This window comes from Manis javanica, chromosome 15 (genome assembly GCF_040802235.1).
Source record: "Manis javanica isolate MJ-LG chromosome 15, MJ_LKY, whole genome shotgun sequence".
NCBI classification, from domain to species: domain Eukaryota; kingdom Metazoa; phylum Chordata; class Mammalia; order Pholidota; family Manidae; genus Manis; species Manis javanica.
In genome coordinates, this window is record NC_133170.1 from 58,445,082 (window position 1) to 58,469,492 (window position 24,411).

Below are 24,411 nucleotides of genomic sequence, written 5' to 3' on the forward strand. Positions count from 1 at the left end.
CTTCTCTTTGATTCAATTGCATTTCTACCTGTGGGGTTGATTTATCTCACCATTATTATATTACTTTTTTTCACAGAGCTCTTATTTCCAGATAGAATTAAGTTATCCTTTGGTTGTGAACACAACTAGAGTTTGCATTGACAGAGTATGTTTTCTTCATTTTGGAATTCATAAAATATTCCTATTAAATCAGCCTTAAATACCATTAGAGTGTTTCTTTAAATTTGTCCGTAGTTCTGTCATCCCTATAGAACTATTTTCACTGTGTAATATCAGAGCTGTCAAGAAAAGCAGATAAACTGTTTCCAGATTACAAAACTGAAATGCATCAGTTGTGGAGAAAATTTGGGAAATGGCAAAAAAAAAAAGTGTAAAAAAGAAAATATAGGTCATAGGCAATTCAAAATCAAGTTTTTGTCAACACAAACTTTGGTAACATTCTACCAAACTTTTCTCCTAATTTGTATTTTGATGTCGTATTCTGTTTAGTTTACCAGCTTAGAGGATTTTAAGCAGAGGACGGCAATACCAGTCCTTTGCATGCACAAGCCCCAAGAGTCACACAAATCAATTCCTCAAGGGTCTCTCCAAGCCCTTCTTCTGTGCAATCCCACGACAGTGGTTCTGTGGGTGCCCTACCCACAGCCCCATACTAGCAGGGTGCCCACATCTCCCAGCTGCTGTGGCAGCTGCTGGCAACACATAGCTGCCCATTCTCCAGGTCATTCCCCCCTCATGGAGCAAGAACTGCCACACCTGAAAGGTATGCCTCCCAACCCCCAGGTCAGCAGGGCCAGTGACTGTCATGGGTCCCAAAGGCCAGGCCCCTGGCATCACAGTGAGACTAGGCCAAGGCGTGCTTCGTGCCCCAGAGCTCCCCTGGGATTGGGCTGAGACTGGGCTCCAGCTGAGACCACGCCTTTGCTCGGCTGCCTGCCACTCCATCCTGCCCCTGAGAGCACACCCCCAGGAAGTCTCCAGCACAGGGGTTCCTGTCTCAGGTGCTTCTGGGGAATCTGACCTGAGACATCACCCACCACCCACAGCAACAGGTGAAGCAGGAGAAGCTCAAACACACCATCAACTCTCTTCAAAACCTCCTCTCGTTTACATGCAGCCCCATCCACCACTGTATGCCCTTCAGTGGCCTGGAAGTGGGAAGTGACAAGGGTACCCAGATGGTTTTTACCACCCCCTTTTTAAGCCCAGCAGAGGTGGTCTTACTCTGGAAAATGTGAGACGTTAGCATCTCTTTGCTTTGCTTGGGGCCAGGAGTACAATCGCTTCCTTTAACATCTGATGTCATGTGTATAAACGTGCAAGTAGGTGACAGAAGCCTGCCAACTGGTAGCCATTAGTTTGGATCTCAAATAATATACTGAGGGCTCATTTTGTGCCACACAAGAACCTCTGTGATAAGCTTTATTGCCGGTCCTCATGGTGACTCCTCGGCGGGCACAGTGTTATTGATCCCGTTGTATTGCTCCTCATCACAAAGCTGAATCTCAGAAAGCGTTCACTTCCCGGGCCTCGTGCAAACCCAGGGTTCTGCCTACTTTTTGTTAAACCTTTTTCTCAGAGAGCCACAATTTCACACCGTGAAACTGCTCCCCCTTTGCCCACTGGGTGCCCCTCTGACCACAGCAGAGATGCAAGCTGCAGTTTCCCTCTCCTTTCTTGTTGACGCCTTCTGTTTTGCTTCCTTGGCATCCAGATCTGCATGACTTCTGAAGAGGAACAAGATGGCTTTATCAGAGTCCTCAGTGGAAAGAAGAGAGGCCTCGTTCCCCTGGATGTCCTAGAAAATGCCTGACTGCTGGCCCCTCTCCTCTTGCAGCACGGAAGCTCTGCTGCGAGCCTCACGCGTGGACCCGGAGACGCTGCTGCACTGACCCTGCCCCCCAGGAAACAGGGAGGCAAGAATCGGGGCCCACAGAGGGCCCATCGCAAGCACACCCAGGCTGCCCGAGGTGGGGAGGAGGCTGAGCCGTGGCAGAGCCATAACCATAGCTGTCCCCAAAACCCCAGCTCCCTCCCAGTCCATGTGGTGTAAGTGAACCCGCTGGAGTGTGTTTCAGCTTGTAGTGTGGCCCCAGGGCCAGGCTGGGATCGGTGCAGCCGACGTGACTCTGGCTCCAGAGCTTTGTCCCCAGGACTGAGCAATCAGCACCATCACCTGTGAGACCCCAAGCAGGCTCCCTGCAGAAATCAGGAAACCCTGCTCCCTAGCCGGCAACATTCCACTGCCCTCCTCGGCCTGCCTTGGCGATTGCGCTGTCTCTTCTGTCCTCTGGGTCAGCCTGCAGTGCGCACCAGATGGGAGGGCTGAGCTGACATGGTACCACCTGCTTAGATCTGATCTGCCCAGGTGGCTGCCAGGCCCTGCCTCCTGCAGGGAGGAGAACAGGATGGGAGGCTTAGATATGCAGGGCAAAGAGGGAGGAAGGTGGGGCAAACAGCCCTCACTTGTTGAAACTATGCAGCCCTTTCAGTTATGAAGTCCTTTCCTGAAGGAGGTGGAGCTGGAGAAGTGGATGGGCAAAAAGTCTCCATAATGATCTCTGTTGTCATTTCACATCCTCTGGCGTGGGGACAGCCTTCTTCCCTGATACCATTCCCTAGGTCTCCCTTTGGAGGTTGAGCCCACATTGCACAGAACCAGAAACATGGAGGAGAACCAACAGCACCTTAGGAGAAAAGTAGCCAAATCAGAGTCCATTCTCCTTTCGGGCAGCCTGTTCTACCCTAGCAGACGTACAATGGAAACGGATCTTTCATGCTTCATCCCCTGAAAGTGGGGGACCTGGGCCTATTTAGCAACAACTAGGGGAGCCTCTCTTACTTTGTACTTGTACTAATGTTTACAAGAACACAATATACTGTGATACTTCCCTCCTCAAGCCTCCTCCTGGCCTTCCAACTTGCATCTTATTAGTCAGTCATTAAATGGTTAAACTCCAATTCACAATGACCTTGAAATCAAGGTCAGTTTGATTTATTTTGCTGCAGAGCAATAAAATCACTAGAACAGTTGGTTTCCAAAAGACTTGAGCAGATGCATCTTGTGCACCAAGGCATTATTTCCCAAACCAAAGCATCATTATTCTCCATTTATTTCTTTTGTTGCTGCTCAGTGTGAAGTTGGGAGCCGAGATGGGGCAGCCGCTGGTTTCACAATAGTTTGGGTATCTTACCCTCATTTTACAGCCAGCATTCAAAAATGCCTCCATGTCTAATATGACATGCCAAACTGAGTGTCCAGTGTCCAGGTGGATTCTCTGAGAGCCAGGGGCAGACCCTATGACTGTCGTTTCTATAACATGGAAATGCCGGTGTACAAACACTCCTTGCCTCTATTTCAGTATTCCATTGAATAAAGACAGCGCAGTGGCTGGAAGGAGCATAGAAAACATGTTTCCTGACCTTTTCTTTCTGGTGGAATAACCACGGAAGCTTTTTGGCACAGTGGTGCCACATCCTGTGTAGATTTCATTTGCATTAAAAAATCAGTTTGTCTTTTGACGTTGAATAGGAGGCTGCTATAGCCAGTCCCCACAGTGGCCCCACCCAGGGATTCTTGCCTCCTGACATCCTGCCCTTTGTAGTCCAGTCCCACACTGATCAGGGATGCTCTTACGTGACCAAGAGAATTCAGCAGGTGCAATAGCTCACAACATCCGAGGCGAGGGTAAAAAGCCCTTGCAGCTCTGCCTTGATCTCTTGGTGTGCTCACCTGAGGACCTTGAGCCCTACGTAGGTTTATCAACTCTGAGGTCACCATGCAGAGGAGGTTCAAGGGAATGACCACACATTGCTGCAGCTGAGATCCCCAATATCACAGAGGTGCAGCAATTGTCCCTGCAGAGCCCCACCCAAGTCATAGATTTAGGAGCAATGTAAACGTGGTTTGGGTTTTATTAAGTCACTAAGGTTTTGGATGATGTGTTATACAGAAATAGATCACTGGAATAGGGGGCTTTATAATTTAAGCCAATGTTAGAAAGGGAAAAAAAGTACTCTTTCCATAGAAAAAGGCCCCAAATTTTTTGCAGTTATCAAGTATTGGCAGACGATTAACCTCCAAATGCAAGGTATCTAGTGTTCCTTAAAGATCTGGAGCCATTCAGGCATCAGAGAAAGGCAGGTGTTCCTCATTAACACAGATTCCAACAGATGCTCACACACACACAGATTTTAGGAGCCATAGCACTTCTTCCCCTCCCGCCTGTCTGCACAAATGGTAAGAACATGGATAGAGCTATGACCGACCACAATCTTAAAGGATCTCAAGACTCAAGAAATGGGTGGAGGAAGGGCCACACTTTCAGAATGGGAATGAGATGAAGGCCTCAGGAAACACTCTGGGGTGGGGACAGGAACAGAGAGGAAAGTGTTAAGATGGAAAACGGGGTCTTCTTTATAGCAGAGGGGACAGCCCCACACCCCCATGCCCTGCCCCACCACCACCAGTGCTGCAGGATGGAGTATGTGATGGTGGATTTGAAGGGAAGAACTGAGTGTAATTTCCTCAGGGTCCAGAAGGTAGGGAACAGAGCTCATTTCACCCCACCACTAGCAGACAGAGAGGACCTTTAGTGTGGGCAGGGGCGCTGCAGGAGCACATGTGCAGACGTCCAGCTGACTACCAGTATGGGCTGGTTCCATAGACTGCTTTTCCTCCCCAATTCTGCACACCAAACACATACACAAACACACTCCCATCAAGGGCAAGAGTCTAGCACCTGGGTTACATATGAAAGCAACTAGTGGGGCTGTACATGGTAGTTTTTCTGAGTTTGTCCTCTTTGCTATTAAAGGGAGAGAAATAAAATCAGTGGGATGATCACATTACATGTAAATAGGCAGGTGCCAAGTTGTCAAAAGGCAAAAACACACCACACAAGTCCAAAACCTGGTGCAAGTCACTGGCTGCTCCAAGGAGAAGAGAGCCAGAGAGGAAACCTACCAGTCAGCCCCAGCCCAGAGACAGGCCCAGGCATCTATGAAAAAAGCATTGTGTGCTCAAGCAGAGGCTTAGATTTAAATAAAATAAACTAGATTTCTTTGCTTAAGACTTCCCAGAGCTTTTAATTTGCTGATTTTCATGGTGAATCTATAAAAGGGCATTTAGAACTGTGCAACACCTACTAGCATCAACTAGAACAAGGAACATCATTTGGGGAATGCTGGGGTAGGGAATTCTCATAATATTCATGCACCTAACAGCCCTGCTCTTCCCCCATCTCAGAAGATACCTATAAATTTCTGAAGATGACAGACACACAATCATAGTAAAAATCAAGGCTTAAAGACAATCTGTTCTGTAGGGAGTAAGATAAAGTGGGATCTGTGTCCCTGCAGGGTGAAAAACTAAGGTAGAGAGCAGCTTTATTGTACTCTGATAGCTTTAACACACACCAGACAGCCAGGCAGAAGCTTGTTTAAATATGGGAATAAAAGAAAGTTTAACATTGCCCAAAATAGCATTCCCAGGAAACTGAGTGAGCAGGTGTGTTCCACAGATTTATCAAAACACAAAAACCCTTTCTAACAACTCTGACAAAAACATTAAAACTACTTTAATAACATCCTTTAACAGTCTCTTAAATTCTGCTCAGTTGCCTTTCTGTTGTGTGTTTGGCACAACACCTGGTGTTACTGACCCTTAGAACATACTTTTTCTTAGCTTCCAATAAAGATATTTAAATAGTCCTCAATTAGTAATAGAAACTTTTAACTGTATCCTGAAATATAAACAAGACAATGGCAATTTATCTTACAGTTCCTTTTTAAAAATAAGAAAGTGGCAGATTTTTTTATCATCTCATCATCAAGTTCAAATAGCTATTGAACATCTTCCATGTCTTCATGGAAGGCAGGATGTATTGAAGTCCTGAAAGATACCCTGGGAAAGTACAATCCCTATTTCCAAGAAAAGTGGTGGAGCATCCTTAAATTTCCTCCACTTGCTTCATTTACTCAGGTTCCTAGGTTACTTACCTGACCCCCATCTTTTTCTATGCATGACAATATTTTCCTTTGTCTAGCTTCTCCTTTTAAAACACCTTCTTGAAAATTATGTGCTTAGTTCACCTAACTCTTTATTAGGGTAAAAAAATAATTCAAAGTTATGACTTCTCCTCTGAGTTCAGCTTTGACCCTATTAAAGTGCTCCTATTTTCATTCATTTCTGAGTACTCTGTAATCACAGGTTCGATTTTTCCCTTAGATTTTTTATTTGTGTGTGTGTGTGTGTGTGTGTGTGTGTGTGTGTGTGTGTGTGTGTATGTGTATGATTAAACAATTGTGCATAGTGGCCAGAAAATATGTTCCACATGGTTTCTGCTTTGAGGAATCAATTGGCATTTTATTTTGTGCTCTAATATATGAGTAATCTTTATAATCGTTCAGTGGATGCTGGCATATATAAAGTTCAAAATGTATCTACTAAATAAACACTTAAAGTATTCAGGTCATCTGTATTCTCATTAATTTTTTTCTAAAGCACTCTCTCAAAGACAAGGAAATCCAAAGCAAACAGCAGTAGAACTAAAATGAAAGACACTCATTGTAGGCACTTCAAGTCAATGGTTTAGTGCCAACCTGGGAAGGAGGAAATGCCAGCCAGTGCACTCCACCAGTATGCCCGTCTACACTGAGGTAAATCAAAAAGTTCATTTCCCAAGTAAATATTTTCCTTAACTCCCTGGAGAAAACTATAAAGGAACTGCTTTTAAGTGAGGAGATCTCAAAAATCTTCTTGGGAAACTTCAATATTTGGTCAGGGGGATTTTAACAAAAAGAAAAATTACAGTGAAATCAACAATCCCCTTTGGGTGGGGACCACATCACAGTTTCAGTGCGTGCCACCTATAAGACTGGTAAAGGTGAAGATCACATAATGAACTGAATCTAAACCTGGACAATCACAAGCGTTCATCTCAAGACATGGATTTTCCTTTGGTCATTAACAATAGTTGTCATTTTTGCAGTGAAGTTGACCAACACTCATTGGAGTCTGCTGGTAAAGATGAGTGAGCCACAAGAATATGCTGAGCTCTGCTGGTTCCATTAGGAGCAGGGTTTACAAAAGTTCAGGCTGCTCATGTCAAAAATGAATTCATTCACCAAAAAAGCAATTGTAGATTGGAAGTGATAAGGCGGCTTTTCAGGGCTCTGTTTTCTAATTTTCCAGCAGTAGGAGCACTTCAGTTTCATTAGAATATGTGGATGATGAGGGAGGGTAGTTCGTGCAGATGATGTGGAGTTAGATTCCATGTAGGTGAGGCAACTCTTTCAACTTTTTAGTAAAAATTCCCACCAGGCATTTCCTTCTGTGCAGACAGAAGAAGGAGGCTGATCACTAATTGGTGCCTAGATCATTCCAAAGAGGACTGGGTGTATATCTTGTCTACAGAGAAATACCTCAAGGAAAGTGAGCCATCAAGGTAAGGCTTTCTTCATCCCACAGCGATCCTGATGGTTGGGACCCCAGAAAAACTCAATTCAGAGAACAATAAAGGTTAAAATGGAAACATCATCAAAATGGCATCAAATAGATGAACTTCTTCATAGCAGGGGGAATAAAAGTTTTTTTTTTAATCATAAACATGCTGAAAAAAGATGGTGGCATGAGAGGTGAGACAGAGGCCTCCTCCTAAAACCACATATAATATGAAAATATAATTAATACAACCAATCCTGAAAGAGCAACAGGAAAGAAGGCTGCACCAGACTGCATAAACCTGGAGAAAAGAACAGACCTCACCAAACAGGGTAACATACCAAAGCCATGATCCAGCAGGACCCAAGCCCTTCCCCGACCCAAGCTCACCAGCAGGAGGAAGAAAAATGAAACAGGGAGGGAGTGGGGGCCTGGGACTGCTGAATACCTAGCCCTGGAGATCTGCTCTGGGAGCACAAACCTACATTTCCTGGTGCTCTGGTGATTAGTGGGGTTGGAAAGCTGACAGGTGGAATACCTGGAGAGACTGAGATTCCAGCTGCTTGTGAAAAACAGGGATTCACATCCAGCTGCTCTGGGACAAAAGAAAGGCAGGCAGTCTGAGAGACTACCTAACAGTGAGAGGGCTACTAAAGGGGCGGGGTTTGCACAGAGCTTACTGGTCAGGAGAAAGGATAGGTAGACAAAATTATCCAGGCACACTCTGCCTAGCAGTTTGGGAACTTTCAGGAGCTACAGACACTCCATCCCCATGGCTGGCTGCTCAGCTCTGAGGCCCCCCCACCATGATATGCAGCCTGCTGCACCTTCCTCCCCACCAGACCACACCTGGCTAGCAAACTGGCAGTCCCTGCCCTGGCATCAGGCCATCCAGAGGGAAGCCTCACCTACAGCAACTACAAACACAAAGCATAGAGGCTTATACCTGTGTGCTCAGCCCACTGGTTCAGGCACTGAGTCAGGCATAGCAGCAGGGAAGCAGGAAACAGCTCTTTCTTCCCCCCAGGCACCAGCACCACTCCCCTGTGACCCTGGACATCGCTCCAGGAGCTGAACAGCTCCAGAGAGTAGAGCTTCTGGGCACTAGAGGGCGCCACATGCAAATATGAAACATCAAAAGAACCTGGTTCAAACAAAAATCCCTCACACACCTGAAAAAGGATCAAGTGAAACTGACCTTGTCAATCTTTCTTTAAGAGATTTCAAAATAAAAGTAATAAACATGCTCATGGAGGTACAGAAAAATATTCAAGAACTCCACACCCAAAAGCAGCAAAATACACATTCTTCTCAAGTGTACATGGATCATTTTCAAGAATAGATAACATACTAGGCCAAAAAAGAGCCTCAGTAAATTCAAAAAGATTGAAATTGTACCAACCAGCTTCTCAGACACAAAGGTATGAAACTAGAAATAACTTACACAAAGAAAATGAAAAAGCCCACAAACACATAAAGGCTTAATAACATGCTCCTAAATAATCAATGGATCAACAACCAAATAAAAACAGAGATCAAACAATACATGGAGAAAAATGACAACAATAATTCAACACTGCAAAATCTGTGGGACACAGCCAAGGCCGTGCTAAGAGGGAAGTATATTGCAATACAGGCCTTCCTCAGGAAAGAAGAACAATCCCATATAAACAGTCTAAATTCACAATTAATGAAAATAGAAAAAGAAGAACAAATGAGGCCCAAAGTTAGTAGAAGGAAGGACATAATAAAGATTAGATCAGAAATAAATAAAATCGAGAAGAATGAAACAATAGAAAGAACCAATGAAGGCAGGCACTGGTTCTTCAAGAAAATAAAATACACAAACCCCTAGCCAGACTTATCAAGAAAAAAAGAGAGTCTATACACATAAACAGAAGCAAAAATGAGAAAGGAAAAATCACTACAGACACCACAGAAATACAAAGAATTAATAGAGAATACTATGAAAAATTTTATGCTAACAAACAGAATAACCTAGAAGAAATGGACAACTTTCTAGAAAAATACAACCTTCCAAGGCTGACCCAGAAAGAAACAGAAAATCTGAACAGACCAAGAGAATGAAATTGGATTATTGCCTATCCCCATACACAAAAGTAAACTCAAAATGGATCAAAGACCTGAATGTAAGTTGTGAAACCATGAAACTCTTAGAAGAAAACATAGGCAAAAATCTCCTGAATATAAACATGAGCAACTTTTTTCTGAATGCATCTCCTTGAGCAAGAAAAGCAAAAACAAAAATGAATACATGGGACTACAACAAACTTTAAAATCTTCTGTACAGCAAAGGACACCATCAGCAGAACAAAAAGGCATCCTACAATATGGGAGAACAGAGTTGTAAATGACATATCTGACAAGGGATTAACATCCAAAGTATATAAAGAACTCACATGCCTCAACACCCAAAAAGCAAATAACCCTATTAAAAAATGGGTGGATTACTATGCTGATGGACAGTGACTGCAATGGGGTATGTGGGGGGAACTTGGTGATTGGGGGAGTCTAGTAAACATAATGTTCCTCATGTAATTGTAGATTAATGATTCAAAATAAATAAATAAAATTAATTAATTAAAAATGGGTGGAGAATATGAACAGACAATTCTCTAAACAAGAAATTCAAAAAAAAAAAGAAATTCAGATGGCCAACAGGCACATGAAAAGATGCTCCACATCACTAATTATCAGGGAAATGCAAATAAAAACAACAATGAGATATCGCTTCACACCAGTTAGGATGGCCAGCATCAAAAATAGAGGTTGGTAAGAGGACACAAATTGGCAGCTATAAGATGAACAAAGTCTGAGGATCTAATGTAAACCATGATGACTACAGCTAATAACACTGTGTGTATCACTGAAATAAGCTAATAGAGTGGAATGTAAGTGTTTTCACCAGAAAGGAAAAAAAACATAAATATGTGAGTTGATGGGTATATTAATTAACTACATGGGGAGAATCATTGCACAATGTAGACCAATTTTAAACCAACACAATATTCACTTTAAATATCTTACAATTTTGCTATCAACTATATATCCCAATAAAGCTGAAAAAAATAAATATTTTTTAAAAGTAAAATTATGTAACCAGTCCTGGTTAATATGTTTTAAGCATCATATACACTTACAACAACAATTTCAAAGTAGTTTAATTAATTCAGCCTTCATCCCAATCTCCAGAAATTCCCAAAGTCCAATGTCCCCTGGACCCCCCTTTTACCTCCCTGTTCCTATTCCTTGAAAGCTCTTTCTGTGTCTGCACTACCCCAGGCTGATGAAAAACTCAGTCTCCTCACCATTGTTTACAAGAAATCCACTGCCACAAATTTCGTGCTGAGTTAGGTGGATTTGGCCTGATAACATCAGTGAGAGAGCCAGGTGGGGTCCCCCCACTTGACGTTCCACCAGCTCACTCTTCCCCTACCTCCTTCCCTGCTCCCCTCTGCTCTCCCGCCTGAATCCCAGGAGCTCCAAATTTGCCTCATTCTTTTAAGAAGAGCAAAGTATCTCTCTCCAGATCCTTCCATCACTTTGCATATCCAAATGCACTCAAACGCTCAGCAGGGCAAGGGGTCTCCCTCTTGACAAGACTTACTCTTAGTAAGAGGGCTTGGATGACAGTTAAAATTATAAATAATAAAAGTACCATCTTCAGTTTCCAAGCAAAGCCTCCACTTAGAACAGTAGGGCAGCTCCAGGGCTTTGTGCCCCCAGGCCGTTGCCCAGGCACCTACCCTAGAGGACACCACTCCATCCCACCTCTCGGAAGGACACTCCTCACCCTCTCCATTTGTGCAACGTGGCCAAGCCAGCTGGAATCACTCTTCACTACGTTCACTGACCTACATGGGAAAGTTTTACTACTTCAGAGGCTCAGCTGTCAACTGATGTGAGCCAGATGTGGGCTCATTTGTTTATTAATGTCTTTCTTTTAGCTGAATGCAGTGATTTTTATTGGGGTGTCTGATTTGAGATTTAGATAATTACAGCAAATACACTACTTTTGGGAAGTCACCTTTCCAACATAACACAGACAAGAAACAGTGAGGGAGTGTGTGATGGTGTGATTGGTGATGGTTCACTCTGGCAGAAACAAATTATACCCCTGAAGAAATGGCAGAAACAAAATGACCTGAAACATGATTTTACTGCACAAGTAGGCTTCTTTAATAATGTTTCTCATTTCTCTTAAACGTCTGTGCTCTTCAGTTCCCTGGAACTTCCTTCCCAGAACTTGACCTTCCCTCCACAAGGATTCAGCTCTTCCTGGTCTGCTATTTCACAATCTTTCTTGCAAGGAGTATAATCTGTCTCACAAGTGCACAAGAATAGTGACCATGATTTGCCCTTTGATAAGTCTCAGTATATACCAATCTAATTATGCATTCTAAAATAAAATGGCTCTCGTCCTTAAAAGATTGCTTTTTCATTACTTACATTACCACTTCATCACAAAAAGAACCTTAAGAACAAATGCTTAATAATATAGCTGTTAACCTAGAAAGCAACTATTAGTGTTTGAAACCATAGTGATAAAGGCAGGGATTGTTTTATGAATACAAACAACCTAGGTTGGAACCCTGAGTTAGTTCCTTATTCACTTGCAGTCTTGGACAAATTAGTTAATCCTTCTGGGCCTCAGAGATAATAACTCTTACCTGGAAGAATTGTTGATAGACTTGAAGGAGATATTTATTTGAAATGGTATAGTGTGACTGGCACAGAGAAGGCTCAAAAATGTTGTCCCCCAAAAGTGGTATCATCCTATTAAGAGGCAGTTGCCCTATTAAGAAACCTGTTAACAAAAAGGATTCTGTTCTGTTATATGGTAAATACTTTCAGAATATCTTTGCTCAGTATGTGAATAGTTAATAGTTAATAAACAAGTGTAGTATATACTGATCTTCTCTGATTCTCCACTCAAGCTATCTGGACACAGCTGTAAACAGAACACACCAAGGATTGGCCCGCACCCTGCTGACGGACGATCGCCTCCTTCAAGAGCTATGGGCAAAATTCTTTATGCTTATGTGGTCCCTGTGTCTGAAACACTCAAAACATTTTTCCAGAGATTAAATCAGGGCTTTCATGTGACCTGGTTAATGAACGTCAAGTCTCTGATGTGAAACCTCAGAATATCCTTTAGAGGAAGGTGGCTGACCACCTTATCTCCCATACAAATAAACTGAGGCACAGGGTTAAAGCTTCTTCACTCCTTTGAGCACTTTCAGTTTATATATGAAAACAGGTTTCCATGGGCATGTGCAGAGTGTCAGCAGGCTCCCAGAGAACATGGCCATGGGTCCATGGAGAAAGACAGACCACCATCCCCCCAACATGGCTGGCGGGTTAGGGAACATGGGGTGGGGGCGCTGAGGCCAGGGCTGCCCTAACTGGGTGAAGTCTGAGTCAGTGACATCAGCACAAGCAGACAAACCCACAACTCCCCTTTTGAGCTAAGCTCCTGTGGCTAAGCTCCTGTGGCCAGGGGGAAGGAAGAGCTCAAGAGGGGCTAGAAAGAGCCTTTGTGCAGGAGGTGCTCTGATCAGCAGCTGCAGGAGGGCGGAGGTCTGACCTGCCAGCCTGAGACAGGGTCAGCAACTGTGACAGGAAGATTTCCATCTCTCAGAGTGACCACCGCCACTTCAAATGAGCACCTCCAGTGGGAAGGGCCACCACCTTCCCTTCTTCCCATTACTGTTTTCTCAGTCCAGAATCCTTCTGCCTCATTCATAGTTCTCATCCAATGTCACTTACTATCCGCCCAATCTTTGACATTTTAGGATGGCTTTGCAGGCTTTGTGAGTGACAACATAGCTAAGCTGGGACTGCCTATCCCAGAATTCCCCCGTGAAAGGCTGCGGGTCAGTTAGGCCTTGGGAGAGCCACCATGCTTTCTGCTCTGCAGGTCAGTGTGAGGCAGCAGGCACACATGGTCATCATCCGTGCCTCCAACTGCTCTGTCTCCCCCTGCAACTTCCCCATGTGCACACAGGTGTCTTGGGAAAGGGCACCAGGGACTCCTGCAGGCCAGCCACACCGTGGGGTGTGCAGGTGGGCTCCAGCAGCCTGCTGGGTCCAGTCTGTCTTTGCTCCCAACCACACCCAGCTTTCCCATCCTACTGCCGGCCTTCCCTGAGGCAGCCTCACCTCCCGGCCAGGTTAACCTAAGGCCACCGTGGACTCACATTAGAGGAAGCAACAACAGCCTGACATAGAGCCTCCAACAGTTTCTACAACTGCAGGGTCTAGGCCTTTGGTTTCTCCACAACGTGGAGTAGCTCTGCTTCTCTGATCAAACCCTGAGTGATACACATGTACCGAATCCTCCCAACAGTCCTAGAAGATGAGGCACTGATGGTATCCTTATTTCAAGGGTAAAAATCTGAAGAACAAGAAGACTGTCCTTTGTCACTTAGCTAGTATGTGGTGAAGCTAGGATTTGAACCCAGAGCCTAAGTTGCACCTCTTCACTCATTTCTTTCCTGAATTCTGTGTACTCTGGCTCCTGTCCTTGTCACTTTTTTTAAAAAAGAAAACTAAGTGTTCTCAACCCTTTTAAACCATCTCAACTTCAGAAAGCTTTCTTCCATCCTTCTTCTTCTGGACCTCTCTAAAAACCTGTACTTCTCCTTATTCCTTCCTTTCCTATTCAGTTGCCTTTTATGTTTCCTTTACTGGTTCATTTGCCATTTTCTGTTGTGCATTACACACACGCGCTCATACCCAGCTGTGACCATGCTCCTCTGGCCCCAAATCGCATGCGCCTCTCCTCAGACTGCCTGCCTAACAGAGACCCATCTGCCCCTTTCACTGACCCAAGCTTCTGCATCTCCCACTGGAGCCATCAGGGACCCTTCCCCTGCTACCCTCTAATCGTGAAACTGAAGTGATCAAGCTTAAAGCACACAGGACAGAGGCCAAAAGAGGAAGACACAGAGCAGGGATGGGAAGAGGAGAATCTGAGAAAATCAGCCAAAATAAAGGCACCAGGACAGCAGGGCAAACCCAGTGAAGTCTGCTAAGACCTAAATAAACTTGCACAGGAAAAACATACATGTTTGGGATGCCTTCATGGCTTTTCTAAAGAGAAAAGGAGCCAGGTCATAAACCATGGAGACAAGGAAGAAAAAAATCTAGATTTGCCCAGAGACAAACCAGAAGGACCTCAGCAGGACTGTTGGTGGGGTCAGCTGAGCCGAAAGAACAGTTTCAATGGGAAGCTAAACACAGACACAAGACTGAGAGCAGAGAAGCTCTTAACTCGTCCTGAAACAAGGATCTGGAGCTGGGCAGAGCCATTAGGAGTACACCCCACGGGGTACGTGCGTACCTAAGAGAAGTAGTCACCCAGGAAGGAATTAAGCTCTCCGAAACCCCATTAAGTCAAGAAGCATGAACTACATACATGATCCCAGCACCCTGAGAACAGTCAGGGATATCTGACTCAGAAGCTGACTTTTACTGAAAACTCTCCCCTCCACCCATTTTCCCCTGGAGATGGAAAATCACGATCCCCCAAGAATGAGACACGGTTTGGGGTCTGTTTTTCCACATGGTATCAATGTGAGAGTCATAGACACCAAGAAGTAAACAATGAAATTCAAACAGATCCAGGAATAAAACTGAACTTTTTTGACTAACTTGGTAAATCTTTGCAGAGAGAAACTCAACTGATCAGAAGCTTTGGAAGGTATCTGAACAAGAGACAAAAGCAAGGGGGGAAACAATGAAATTTGCAGGCTTTAAACGCAGTGATCCTGGACCCAGGAAATCTGTTTCTGAATCTCAAAAATGGAAAAATACCAAAGAAACACATTTTTTGCCCAAAGTTGTTCAACTAAGTGTTACTTACAGCACTATACAATGGTAAAGAGTCTATTTATGGGGCAAAGGCGAATGGCTCTGCAGTGATATAAATAAACAACACAATAATCCCTACCATGAAACACAATGCAGGTGTCTCACGTGCACATCAAGGGGCAGGAGGGAAAACAGAGAGAGCACAGTGGAAGGAAATACTGGTCAGTGAAAGGAGGAAGTCGTGTGGTGCTACGTAGGGTGTGTACTCATGTTTGTGAGTCTCTCGGCGGGGGTCTATTTATCTATGATTACATATTCCCAGAAAAAGTCTGAAAGAACTATTACAAACCATTACCAGAAGTGAGCTGGGGGTGGGGTGGGGGTGGGGGGCGGGTAGGGAGAGCAGAGCAGCCATGCCAGGGCATTCATTTTCTTCATTTTATACTTCCCAATTTTTTGAACTTTTTTTAGATTTGAAGCAGAAACCTGTCTTCCCATCATTAATAGTAGCTCAGAAGCTGCTCCCCATCATTAATAGTAGCTCAGAAGCTGCTCTCTCCTCAAAGATAAAATCTGTGCTTCCCATCATTAATAGTAGCTCAGAAGCTGCTCTCTCCTCAAAGACCACCTTTCCCAGACCCCCTCGGCACTAGATGAGGCCACACTGGCCATAGGAGTAAGGGGCAATGTGACCCACTTTCAGGTCTCAGTTTTCAGAAGGGATAAGCCACCTGCACGCATGCTTTCTCCTTCCTACCAGTGTTACCTTGGATATGACAGCCCAGCCTCAGTCACTGAGAACAAGGCCCTCCCTAGTGGGTGGCAGAGCCACATCACAGGAGGAAACGTGTTCCGGAATTGCCACACAGGGAAGAACCCACCTGGCACTATTACATGAATGAAAATTTCTCTTCTTCTATTGTATTTGAGCTGTTACATTCAGGGTCATGTCTTTTCAACTTAGACTAGCCTGCATGAAACTTCCAGTATGACTTTTTTGAGGGGGGCTTTAATTAAACTTCCTATTTTGAGATAACTGTAGAGTCACATGCAGTTGTAGGAAACAACAGAGAAATCCCACGCATCCTTTCCCCATGAATCCTTTCCCCAGCTTCCCCCCGGTAGTAACATCTTGCAAAACCATTGCACAATATCACAACCGGAATGTTGTCATGGATAGAGTCCAGGTGGAAAATGTTTCCATCATGACGAGGATGCCTCATGTCACCCTTTCATAGCTACACCAACTTCCCCCAACCTCAATCCCCACCTGAACTCCTAGCAACCACTAATCTGTTGTCCATTTCTATAGTCTGTCATCTGGACAATGTCCTATAAATGGAATCATAGAGGATGTAACCTTTTGGGATTGGTTCTTTTCAGTCAGTATAATCCTCTAGAGATTCACCCAAGTTGTGGTGTGTTATCAATCATTTGTTCCTTATATTGCCAGGTAATGTTTTACAGTATGGATGTACCACAGCTTGTTTACCATTCATCCATTGAAACACCTGAATTGTTTCCAGTTTTGGCTATTGTGTATATGGCTTCTGTAAATATCCAGGTACAGACTTGTGCGTAATCACAATTTTTTATTTTTCTGGGTTAAATGCCCAGAAGTGCAACTGCTAGGACATACAGGAAGGGCATTTTTCATTTTTTGAGAAACTGACAGATTGTTTTCCAGAGTACTTGTACCATTTTACACTCCCACTCACAATGTGATAGTTTCTTGGCATCCTTGTCAGTGTTTGGTGTGGTCACTGCTTTTTATTTTTGCCTCTCTAACAGGTATCCAGTGATATTTCATTGTGGTTTTATTGGCATTTCCTTAAGAGCTAATGATGCTGAATATCTTTCATGTTTATTTGCCATCAGTATATCCTCTTTGATAAAATGTCTCTTCATGCCTTTTGCCATTTTCTGATTGAATTGTTTGCTTTTTTTCCTGTTGAGTTCTGAGACCTCTTTATATATTTTAGATACTAGTCCTTTAGTGGTTTTATGACTTGAAGATGTTTTCTCCCAGTCTGCAGCTTATCTTTTCATCCTCTTACACCTGGTCTTTCACAAGCAAAGCTTTTAGCTTTGATGACATCCAATTTATCAATTTTTCCTTTTCTGGATCATGGTTTTGATATCAAATCAGAGAACTCTTTGTTCAGCCAGAGATCCCAAGGATTTTCTTTTATGTCTTTGTAATGTTTTATAATTTTACATCTTACATGTTCCATTTTCAGTTAATGCTAATATAAGATGTGAGAGGCTTAAGTTGAGGTCTCTTTGCAACAAATGCCTGTCCTCCATTGAATTAGTTTTGTACCTTTGTTAAAGGGTAGTTGGGCATAATTATGTTGCATTGATCTATGTATCTATCCTTCTACTAATATTGCATTGTCTTGATTACTCTAGCTATTAAATAAGTCTTAGAATTGGGTAGACTGATTCCTCCCACTTTTTTCTGCTTTCCCAAATTGTTTTAGCTATTCTGGTTCTTACCCATATAAATTTTACCATTATCTTGTCCATGTCTACAAAAAAATCTGAGATTTTGATAAGAATTTCCTTAAACCTGTATGTCAATTTCAAGAGAATTGACATCCTCACTATGTTGAGTCTTCCAAGTCATGAATACAATATGTCTGTCCACTGAGATCAGCTTTGAATAATTTTCAAGCCTCTCTCTTGGATATATTTTTCATGTAATTGACCTAATATCACTGATTATGTCATAGAGGATGTCAAATATTAATGATTTCTCTCAGCACATACAACAGTATCTTAATCCTTACCTCAGAATTAATTGATATTTAATATTTGTTTATGACTACAGCATTTTGAGTTCAAAATATTTTCTTCCACTCAGAAATTTTTTAACTTTTAATTTGATAACATTTCAGACTTACAAAAAATTGTAACAATGGTGCAAAAAACTCCAATATATACTTTGTGCATATTCAGTAATTGATGTTTTGCTACATTTGATCATTTAGTTTATCTCTAATTTTTTGTGGATAGCTGATTTTATTTTTTCCCTTTAGTTAGTATTTAGTTGGTCTGCTTTCTTTGCTGTGATTTTATTTTTGTCTGGTAACATCTGTTTAGCCTTAGGAATACTTTCATCTAGTACAGTCTCTTTAAAATGCCCTGTAGAGGTGGTTTGTGGGAAGTAAAGTCCCTCAACTTTTGCTTATCTGGGAATTGTTTAATCTCTCCAAATTTAAATGATAATTTGCTGGATAGAGTATTCTTGTCTCAAGGCCCTTCTGTTTCATTGCATTAAGTATATCATGCCATTCTCTTCCAGCCTGTAAGGTTTCCATTAAGAAGTCTGATAATTGACTGATGGGTTTTCCTTTGTAGGTGATCTTTTTTCTCTCTCTGGCTGCTTTTAATACCTTGTCCTTGTCTTTGATGTTTGCCATTTTTTATTATTATATGTCTTGGTGTTGTCCTCCTTGGGTCACTTGTGTTGGGAGATCTGTGGGCTTCTATGGTCTGAGAAACTATTTCCTTCCCCAGTTTGGGGAAGTTTTTAGCAATTATTTCTTCAAAGACACTTTCTATCCCTTTTTCTCTCTCTTCTTCTTCTGGTACCTCTATAATGTGAATATTGTTCCATTTGGATTGGTCACACAGTTCTCTTAATATTCTTTCATTCCTAGAGATCCTTTTATCTCTCTCTGCCTCAGCTTTTCTGTATTCCTGTTCTCTGATTTCTCAGACTCTTGCACCTCATCCAGTCTGCTCTTAAATACTTCCATTGTTTTTTTCATTTCTGTTATCTCCCTCCGGAGTTCATCCCTTAGCTCTTGCATATTTCTCTGCAGCTCCATCAGCATGATTATGACTTTTATTTTGAATTCTTTTTCAGGAAGATTGGTTCTATCTATCTTGCTAGGCCTGTTCTCTGGCTTTTGAGTGATTTTGGACTGGACCAGGTTCTTCTGACTTTTCATGGCAATAGAAATGATCACCAGTGAGTGGCACATGTGTCAGCTGGAAGAACAAAGTCCCTTCCTGCTTGCTGGTCGCCTTGCCCTTCTCTGCTGCCTGTGCTGGTTACCTGCACACAGGCAGCAGTCTCTGGGTTAATCCCCAGAACTGCCATGGGTGGGGTGGCCCTCAGGATAGCCTAGGGTACTGCCAGGGGTATAGGTTCATGGCATGTGTTCTCCTGTGAGAACGGCGCCCCTTCGTGCCTTTCAGACTTCATACCAGCTTCCTCTGTCTGTGCCAGGCAGCTGCGCACAGGGGACAGCCTCTGGGTCAGGCCCAGTTAGCTGTGCACTGGGAGAAGACTCTGTGTGGTTGCTGTGGGTTTGGCTGGTCCATGGCTGGTCCACAGCAATGGCAGGTTAGCCAGTTTGCTTGCAGTGCCAGCAGCAGGGAATGAATGGGAGGCTGCTTATTGCCGTGAGGGGCTTTGGAACTGTGTTGCCACCTGGGGGATTAGGGCACCTGAAGTTCCTTAAGATTCCCAGCCTGCCAAGCTGAGTGTGCCAGGATGATTTTGTCCACCTGTTAAACCCTTTTCCCTTTAAGATTTTTTAAGTGCCTGCTTTTCTTTTGTCCCTGCGGAGCTGGCTGTGGGGACCTGTCTGCAGTCTCAGTCTTGGATCTTACTTTTCTGTCTCTCTAATATCCAGTACACCATGCAATGTGTGTCTGTGCTCCCAGTGCAGATTACTAGGGCTGGTTATTTACCAGTCCTGTGCTTCCTCTCCCTCTGCTCTCTGATTCTTTTCCTCCCGCCAGTGAGCTGGGGTTGGTGGGTGCTTGGGTCCCACCAGGTCACAGCTTTGTATCTTCCCCTTTTTGTGAGATGCTGAGTTCTCACAGATATAGATGTAGCCTGGTTGGTATACTGTATCTTTTGGTCTCACTGTTAGGAGTAGTTGTATTTACTGTACTTTCAAAATATATATGGTTTTGGGAGGAGATTTCTACCGCCCTACTCACACCACCATCTTGAGAAAAATTATCTCTAATTTTTTTATCCAGTTGACAGCACATTAGAGATAAAATGCTCCTTCATTCCTAAATATTTCAATATGTATTTCCTAAAAACAAGGACATTTACTTACATCACCACAGTACTATTATCAAGATCTAGAAATGTGACAGTGACATAATTATATTATCTAACCATCAGATCACATTTAAATTTCACCACTTACCCCAATAATGACCTTTGTAAAATGCTGTCCTTTAGCATTTAGTGCTCTTACAGCAAAGCCTAATGTCAGTCTTTTTTAACTCCTCCTTAGGTATTTTTTTCTCTTTGGAAGGTTTTAGGATTTTCTCTTTCTCCTTAAAGGTATAAAATTTCACCAGACTCTGGCTGGATTAATTTATCTTCCTTGGCACCTGGGAGAAAATACAGTCTGAAATATGTGCCTTTATCAGATGAATGTTTTACTTTCATTTCTTATGCTATTTCCTCTCTTGCACTTGCTTCACTCGTCTGAAACTTCTGGTTTGTGATTCTTTCAATCAGGATGTACTGGGGGCCCTCAGTGTGCCAAACACTGCTCAGTAAAAAGAAAAGAAATTTAGCCTCAGACTATGCAACCGGGGTTGCTGATCATTCACCAGCAGGAACACATGCTTGGAAAATTGCAAAGCAGCATGTCCATCCTTACAAGGAGTCCTGCCCACAGATGAGAGGCCCTTCAGATTCCCTTGCGCCTAACCAGGGCATTCTGAAACCTGAGCCTCCAAGACCTTCAGCCAGTTCTGCACCCATTCAAAATAAGCTTATATTGATACACCTTAAATACAGAGAGCCTGAACGTCAGGAACTCCTCTCCACTTGCCCTGGAGTTATCCACGAGAAACAGCTATTAGTTTTTGTGGTATGGGTTGTCAAATCTCTAAAAGTAAACAGTTACACTATAAACTTGGAACTTCTATGGATTCGAGGACAAAGAACTTATTTTTCTTATGACACTTCCCACAAACCGTTTGTTACTTGCTAGAGGGGAACTGCAAACACACTCCCTTGGTGGTTTTCGTCCTTGCAGGCCACCGCTCCCCTTGGGAGGTTTGCATGCTAGAGCTGCAGAGCAAGGGCAAGGCTGGGATTTCTTCCTGTAAAGACGGAGGTTGCAACAGGTGCAGAGTTTGGCGGGATCGCCTGTCTAGAAACCCATGTCTTAGCTTTTCAGATCAATGAAACTCATCTTCGTCCTGCTGTCCAGATTCAATTAGTCACTTAGGGACTTACTCAGACTAATCAACCTCACCAGCAACCAAGAAAGTAACTAGGATCATTGCTTTAAGATGAAATTAGCATGCACAAAGCATGCCGAAAGTACACACCACTTTGTGAAATGTTTCAGCTTTGAAAACTAACAAACCTGATTAACTGTCAGCTCCACCCCTTACAAATGTGTGATCCTGGGCACTGGTTTCCTTCTTCTGAACCTTGATATCCTCATCTGTGAAATGGGGACAGTGAAAATACCTACCTCATAAAGCAGGTGTAGGATAAATTAGGATAATGTATATAGAGTGCTTGACCCAATGTTGGCACAATGGTCAACATTCTAGAAAAGTTAACTGCTAAAAAAAATTAACATTCGTATTCACAGGTAGACACATTTTCCTACACAGGCATATCCACACAGTAATAGAATTATAATCATAAGGCTGTGGGATGCACAGAAAAACAGGGAAATGAGGCATCTGTGCGGATCCCAAGAGCTGAAACTCCCACCCCTCAAGAGCAGCAGGGCAGCCATACTGACTGGAACTTTGGGCAATGACAAAGCCACTCCTGGGACCCCCTTTCCATAACTCAGGAACCCTCTTCTGCTCCCTGATCTCTCTAGATCTATTAATAGTGGCAGATTAAGCAAACTGATTTTGGGGGGATTCATGACACACATGCCATGTTGGTTTCCTCTGGCCCCTCAAAGAATAACCATGTTCCTGGACATGAAGACACCTCACTGACTCCCCATTACTGTGTCACCATAGCTAAGGGGCTATTTTTGTCTCAAACCCCATTTCTCTATTTGGCTGACCCATAATTACATTAAAAATTAATCAATCATTATGGAAAATAACATGGTTTAAAATAGGTGTCTCGCAATTCATTCCCACATATAAAGAAAACCATCAGTGCACATCTGTATCATGAATGATTTTATAATGTCATGGAAGTATGAAGGTTTGTGAAGTAGTGAGAATGAAAATTCAAAAGTTTGGTGTTTTTCCCCCTTTTCTTCTTAAATTTCTGAAATAGCCTTAACTCCTCTTGAAAAAGATTGATTTTCTGCACCTTTGGATGAATTACAATGTATGCCAAACTGGCTGATTTCTTCTATTTCATAACTTTTGTAGCTAATGAAGGAAACGGGTGGATTTATATCATGAGAACACTTAAAATAAAACCTAACTTTTTTTATTAATTGCTTATTTTTAGTAAAATGCTCTAAAGTCTATAAGACAAAGTACTAATTCAATGCCTATAATTTTAATCATTAAAAATGAGTCTTCTATAAGTGTTTTGTCAGGGATTCATGTACAATATTATGTATGTTCAGGAGAAGTGAGCATTTTTTTTTAATAAAACTTTATGACAATTGTTGGCAAGTCAGATAACACTCACCCACACTTGTAATACAATGTTTGCTCCAGAAGGTATAATCATGTGATAACCTAGGCAGTAAATGCAGAGAAATGTCTGTTCTGCCATTGGCTTTTGGAAGTTTATTTTTCCAGCCTAAAGCTATATAGAAATTGAGATCCAGTGAGCAGACCACATTTTTGTTTTCTTTCCTGAAAGTTGTAATACCCAATTTAAGAACATTGTGTGTGCTGTACTGATGTCTCCTTCCTGTTTTTACAAAAGGCTGAATCTGTAGATGTAAAATCACTCATGTTCCCATAAGAACAAATGGGATATGTTTTTATTTGTATTTATGTATTTGCATTTATTTGTCTTCAATTGGGCTTCCTGAAATACTTCTTTTTCTATATTGCTACAAACAGAAATACAATATCATGCTTAACTTTACTTCAACTTGGAGTCAAGATGATAGAATATTCAAGGCCGAAGGGGGAATGCTCTGGACCACAGGGTCAGAGGTTGGTGACAGGTGGGGGAAGGGCAGAAAGATGGAATCCTCCTTTCAGATCTACATTGACCAAACGGAGCCCCTTTTTCAATCCATAAATGAGGTTTTTACAAAGGTTGCTTCCACTTTATCTAAATGTTCTATGACTCTAGATTATTTCTTAAAATACGGCCACCCCACCCTGAGCCCCTTGCCACAGCATTCTTTAGATAGAGATGATGCCCTCATAAGAAAAAATTATGTCCTGACTGATGATCCCATAAAGCTTCAGCACAAGTCAGTTTTCTGGAAACTTCTGCCTTCTGTTGGAATTTTTCAGTGCTGGGGATTCTGGTCTGGAAGGGGTAATGCCTGTCAAAGAGGCCATTACACCAAAAGGCTTTTATGATGGGCAAATTCCATTCCATTCCTATTCACAATGGGCCATCACATCGCAGGGAGCATTGTCCGAAATACCTGCTTCCTGTTTCATGGGTGAGTTTGTCTCGTGCTATAAAGCAATGGAGTCAGCACTGGGCCAGCTCGCTGAAGTTGAGTGGTTTCCATAGTATGGAAAGAATGTTAGGGCTTCCTGTGTCCCAAGTTGGAAACCAGCATCGTTTAGCTCCACTTGAACTCCCGGTTGACCCTTCTGAAAGAGGCAGGAGGGAATGGGGACGGCAGGAGCAGGGCTTTGCTCTGGACAGCTTTCAGTAAGTTCCTGCTGTAAAGCAACTTCCTCTGTAAGAAAACAGGGCTGCATAAGTGCCTACATCCTCTAAATAAGGAAGCCCCAGTGTTGGGGAGCCAGTGACCTTCGGGCTAATGCCCTCAGTCTCCAGAGCCCACTTAGCACAGCACCCTGTTCTGCTGTTTTGCCAAATGGAGAGAAAAACCTCCACCTGGTGACACATGACTGCCAGCTCTGCTCTTGCAGATGGCCCAGCACAACTGCAGCGAGCCTACCACTGCACACAGCCGTGTCCAGCCCTTGTCTGTTTCCCTGTGGGATGCTGGTTCTTGTTCTTACAAGCCACAATGGGGTTTCTCTAATTTTCAACATGT

The 24,411-nt window shown here is 43.0% G+C and overlaps 1 protein-coding gene across 2 annotated transcripts in view; it reads left to right on the forward strand.

Annotated features, from left to right (window-relative positions):
- The window catches only part of STAC (SH3 and cysteine rich domain), a 126,718-nt gene extending 120,251 nt beyond the window's left edge, over positions 1–6,467 (forward strand). For both annotated transcript variants that reach the window (XM_017653520.3, XM_073222671.1), the window contains exon 11: positions 1,715–6,467. In XM_017653520.3, coding sequence (XP_017509009.3) covers positions 1,715–1,813 — 99 coding nt within the window. In that variant the 3' untranslated portion in view covers positions 1,814–6,467. The remainder of the gene's footprint in view (positions 1–1,714) is intronic.
- Positions 6,468–24,411: the final 17,944 nt, after the last annotated feature.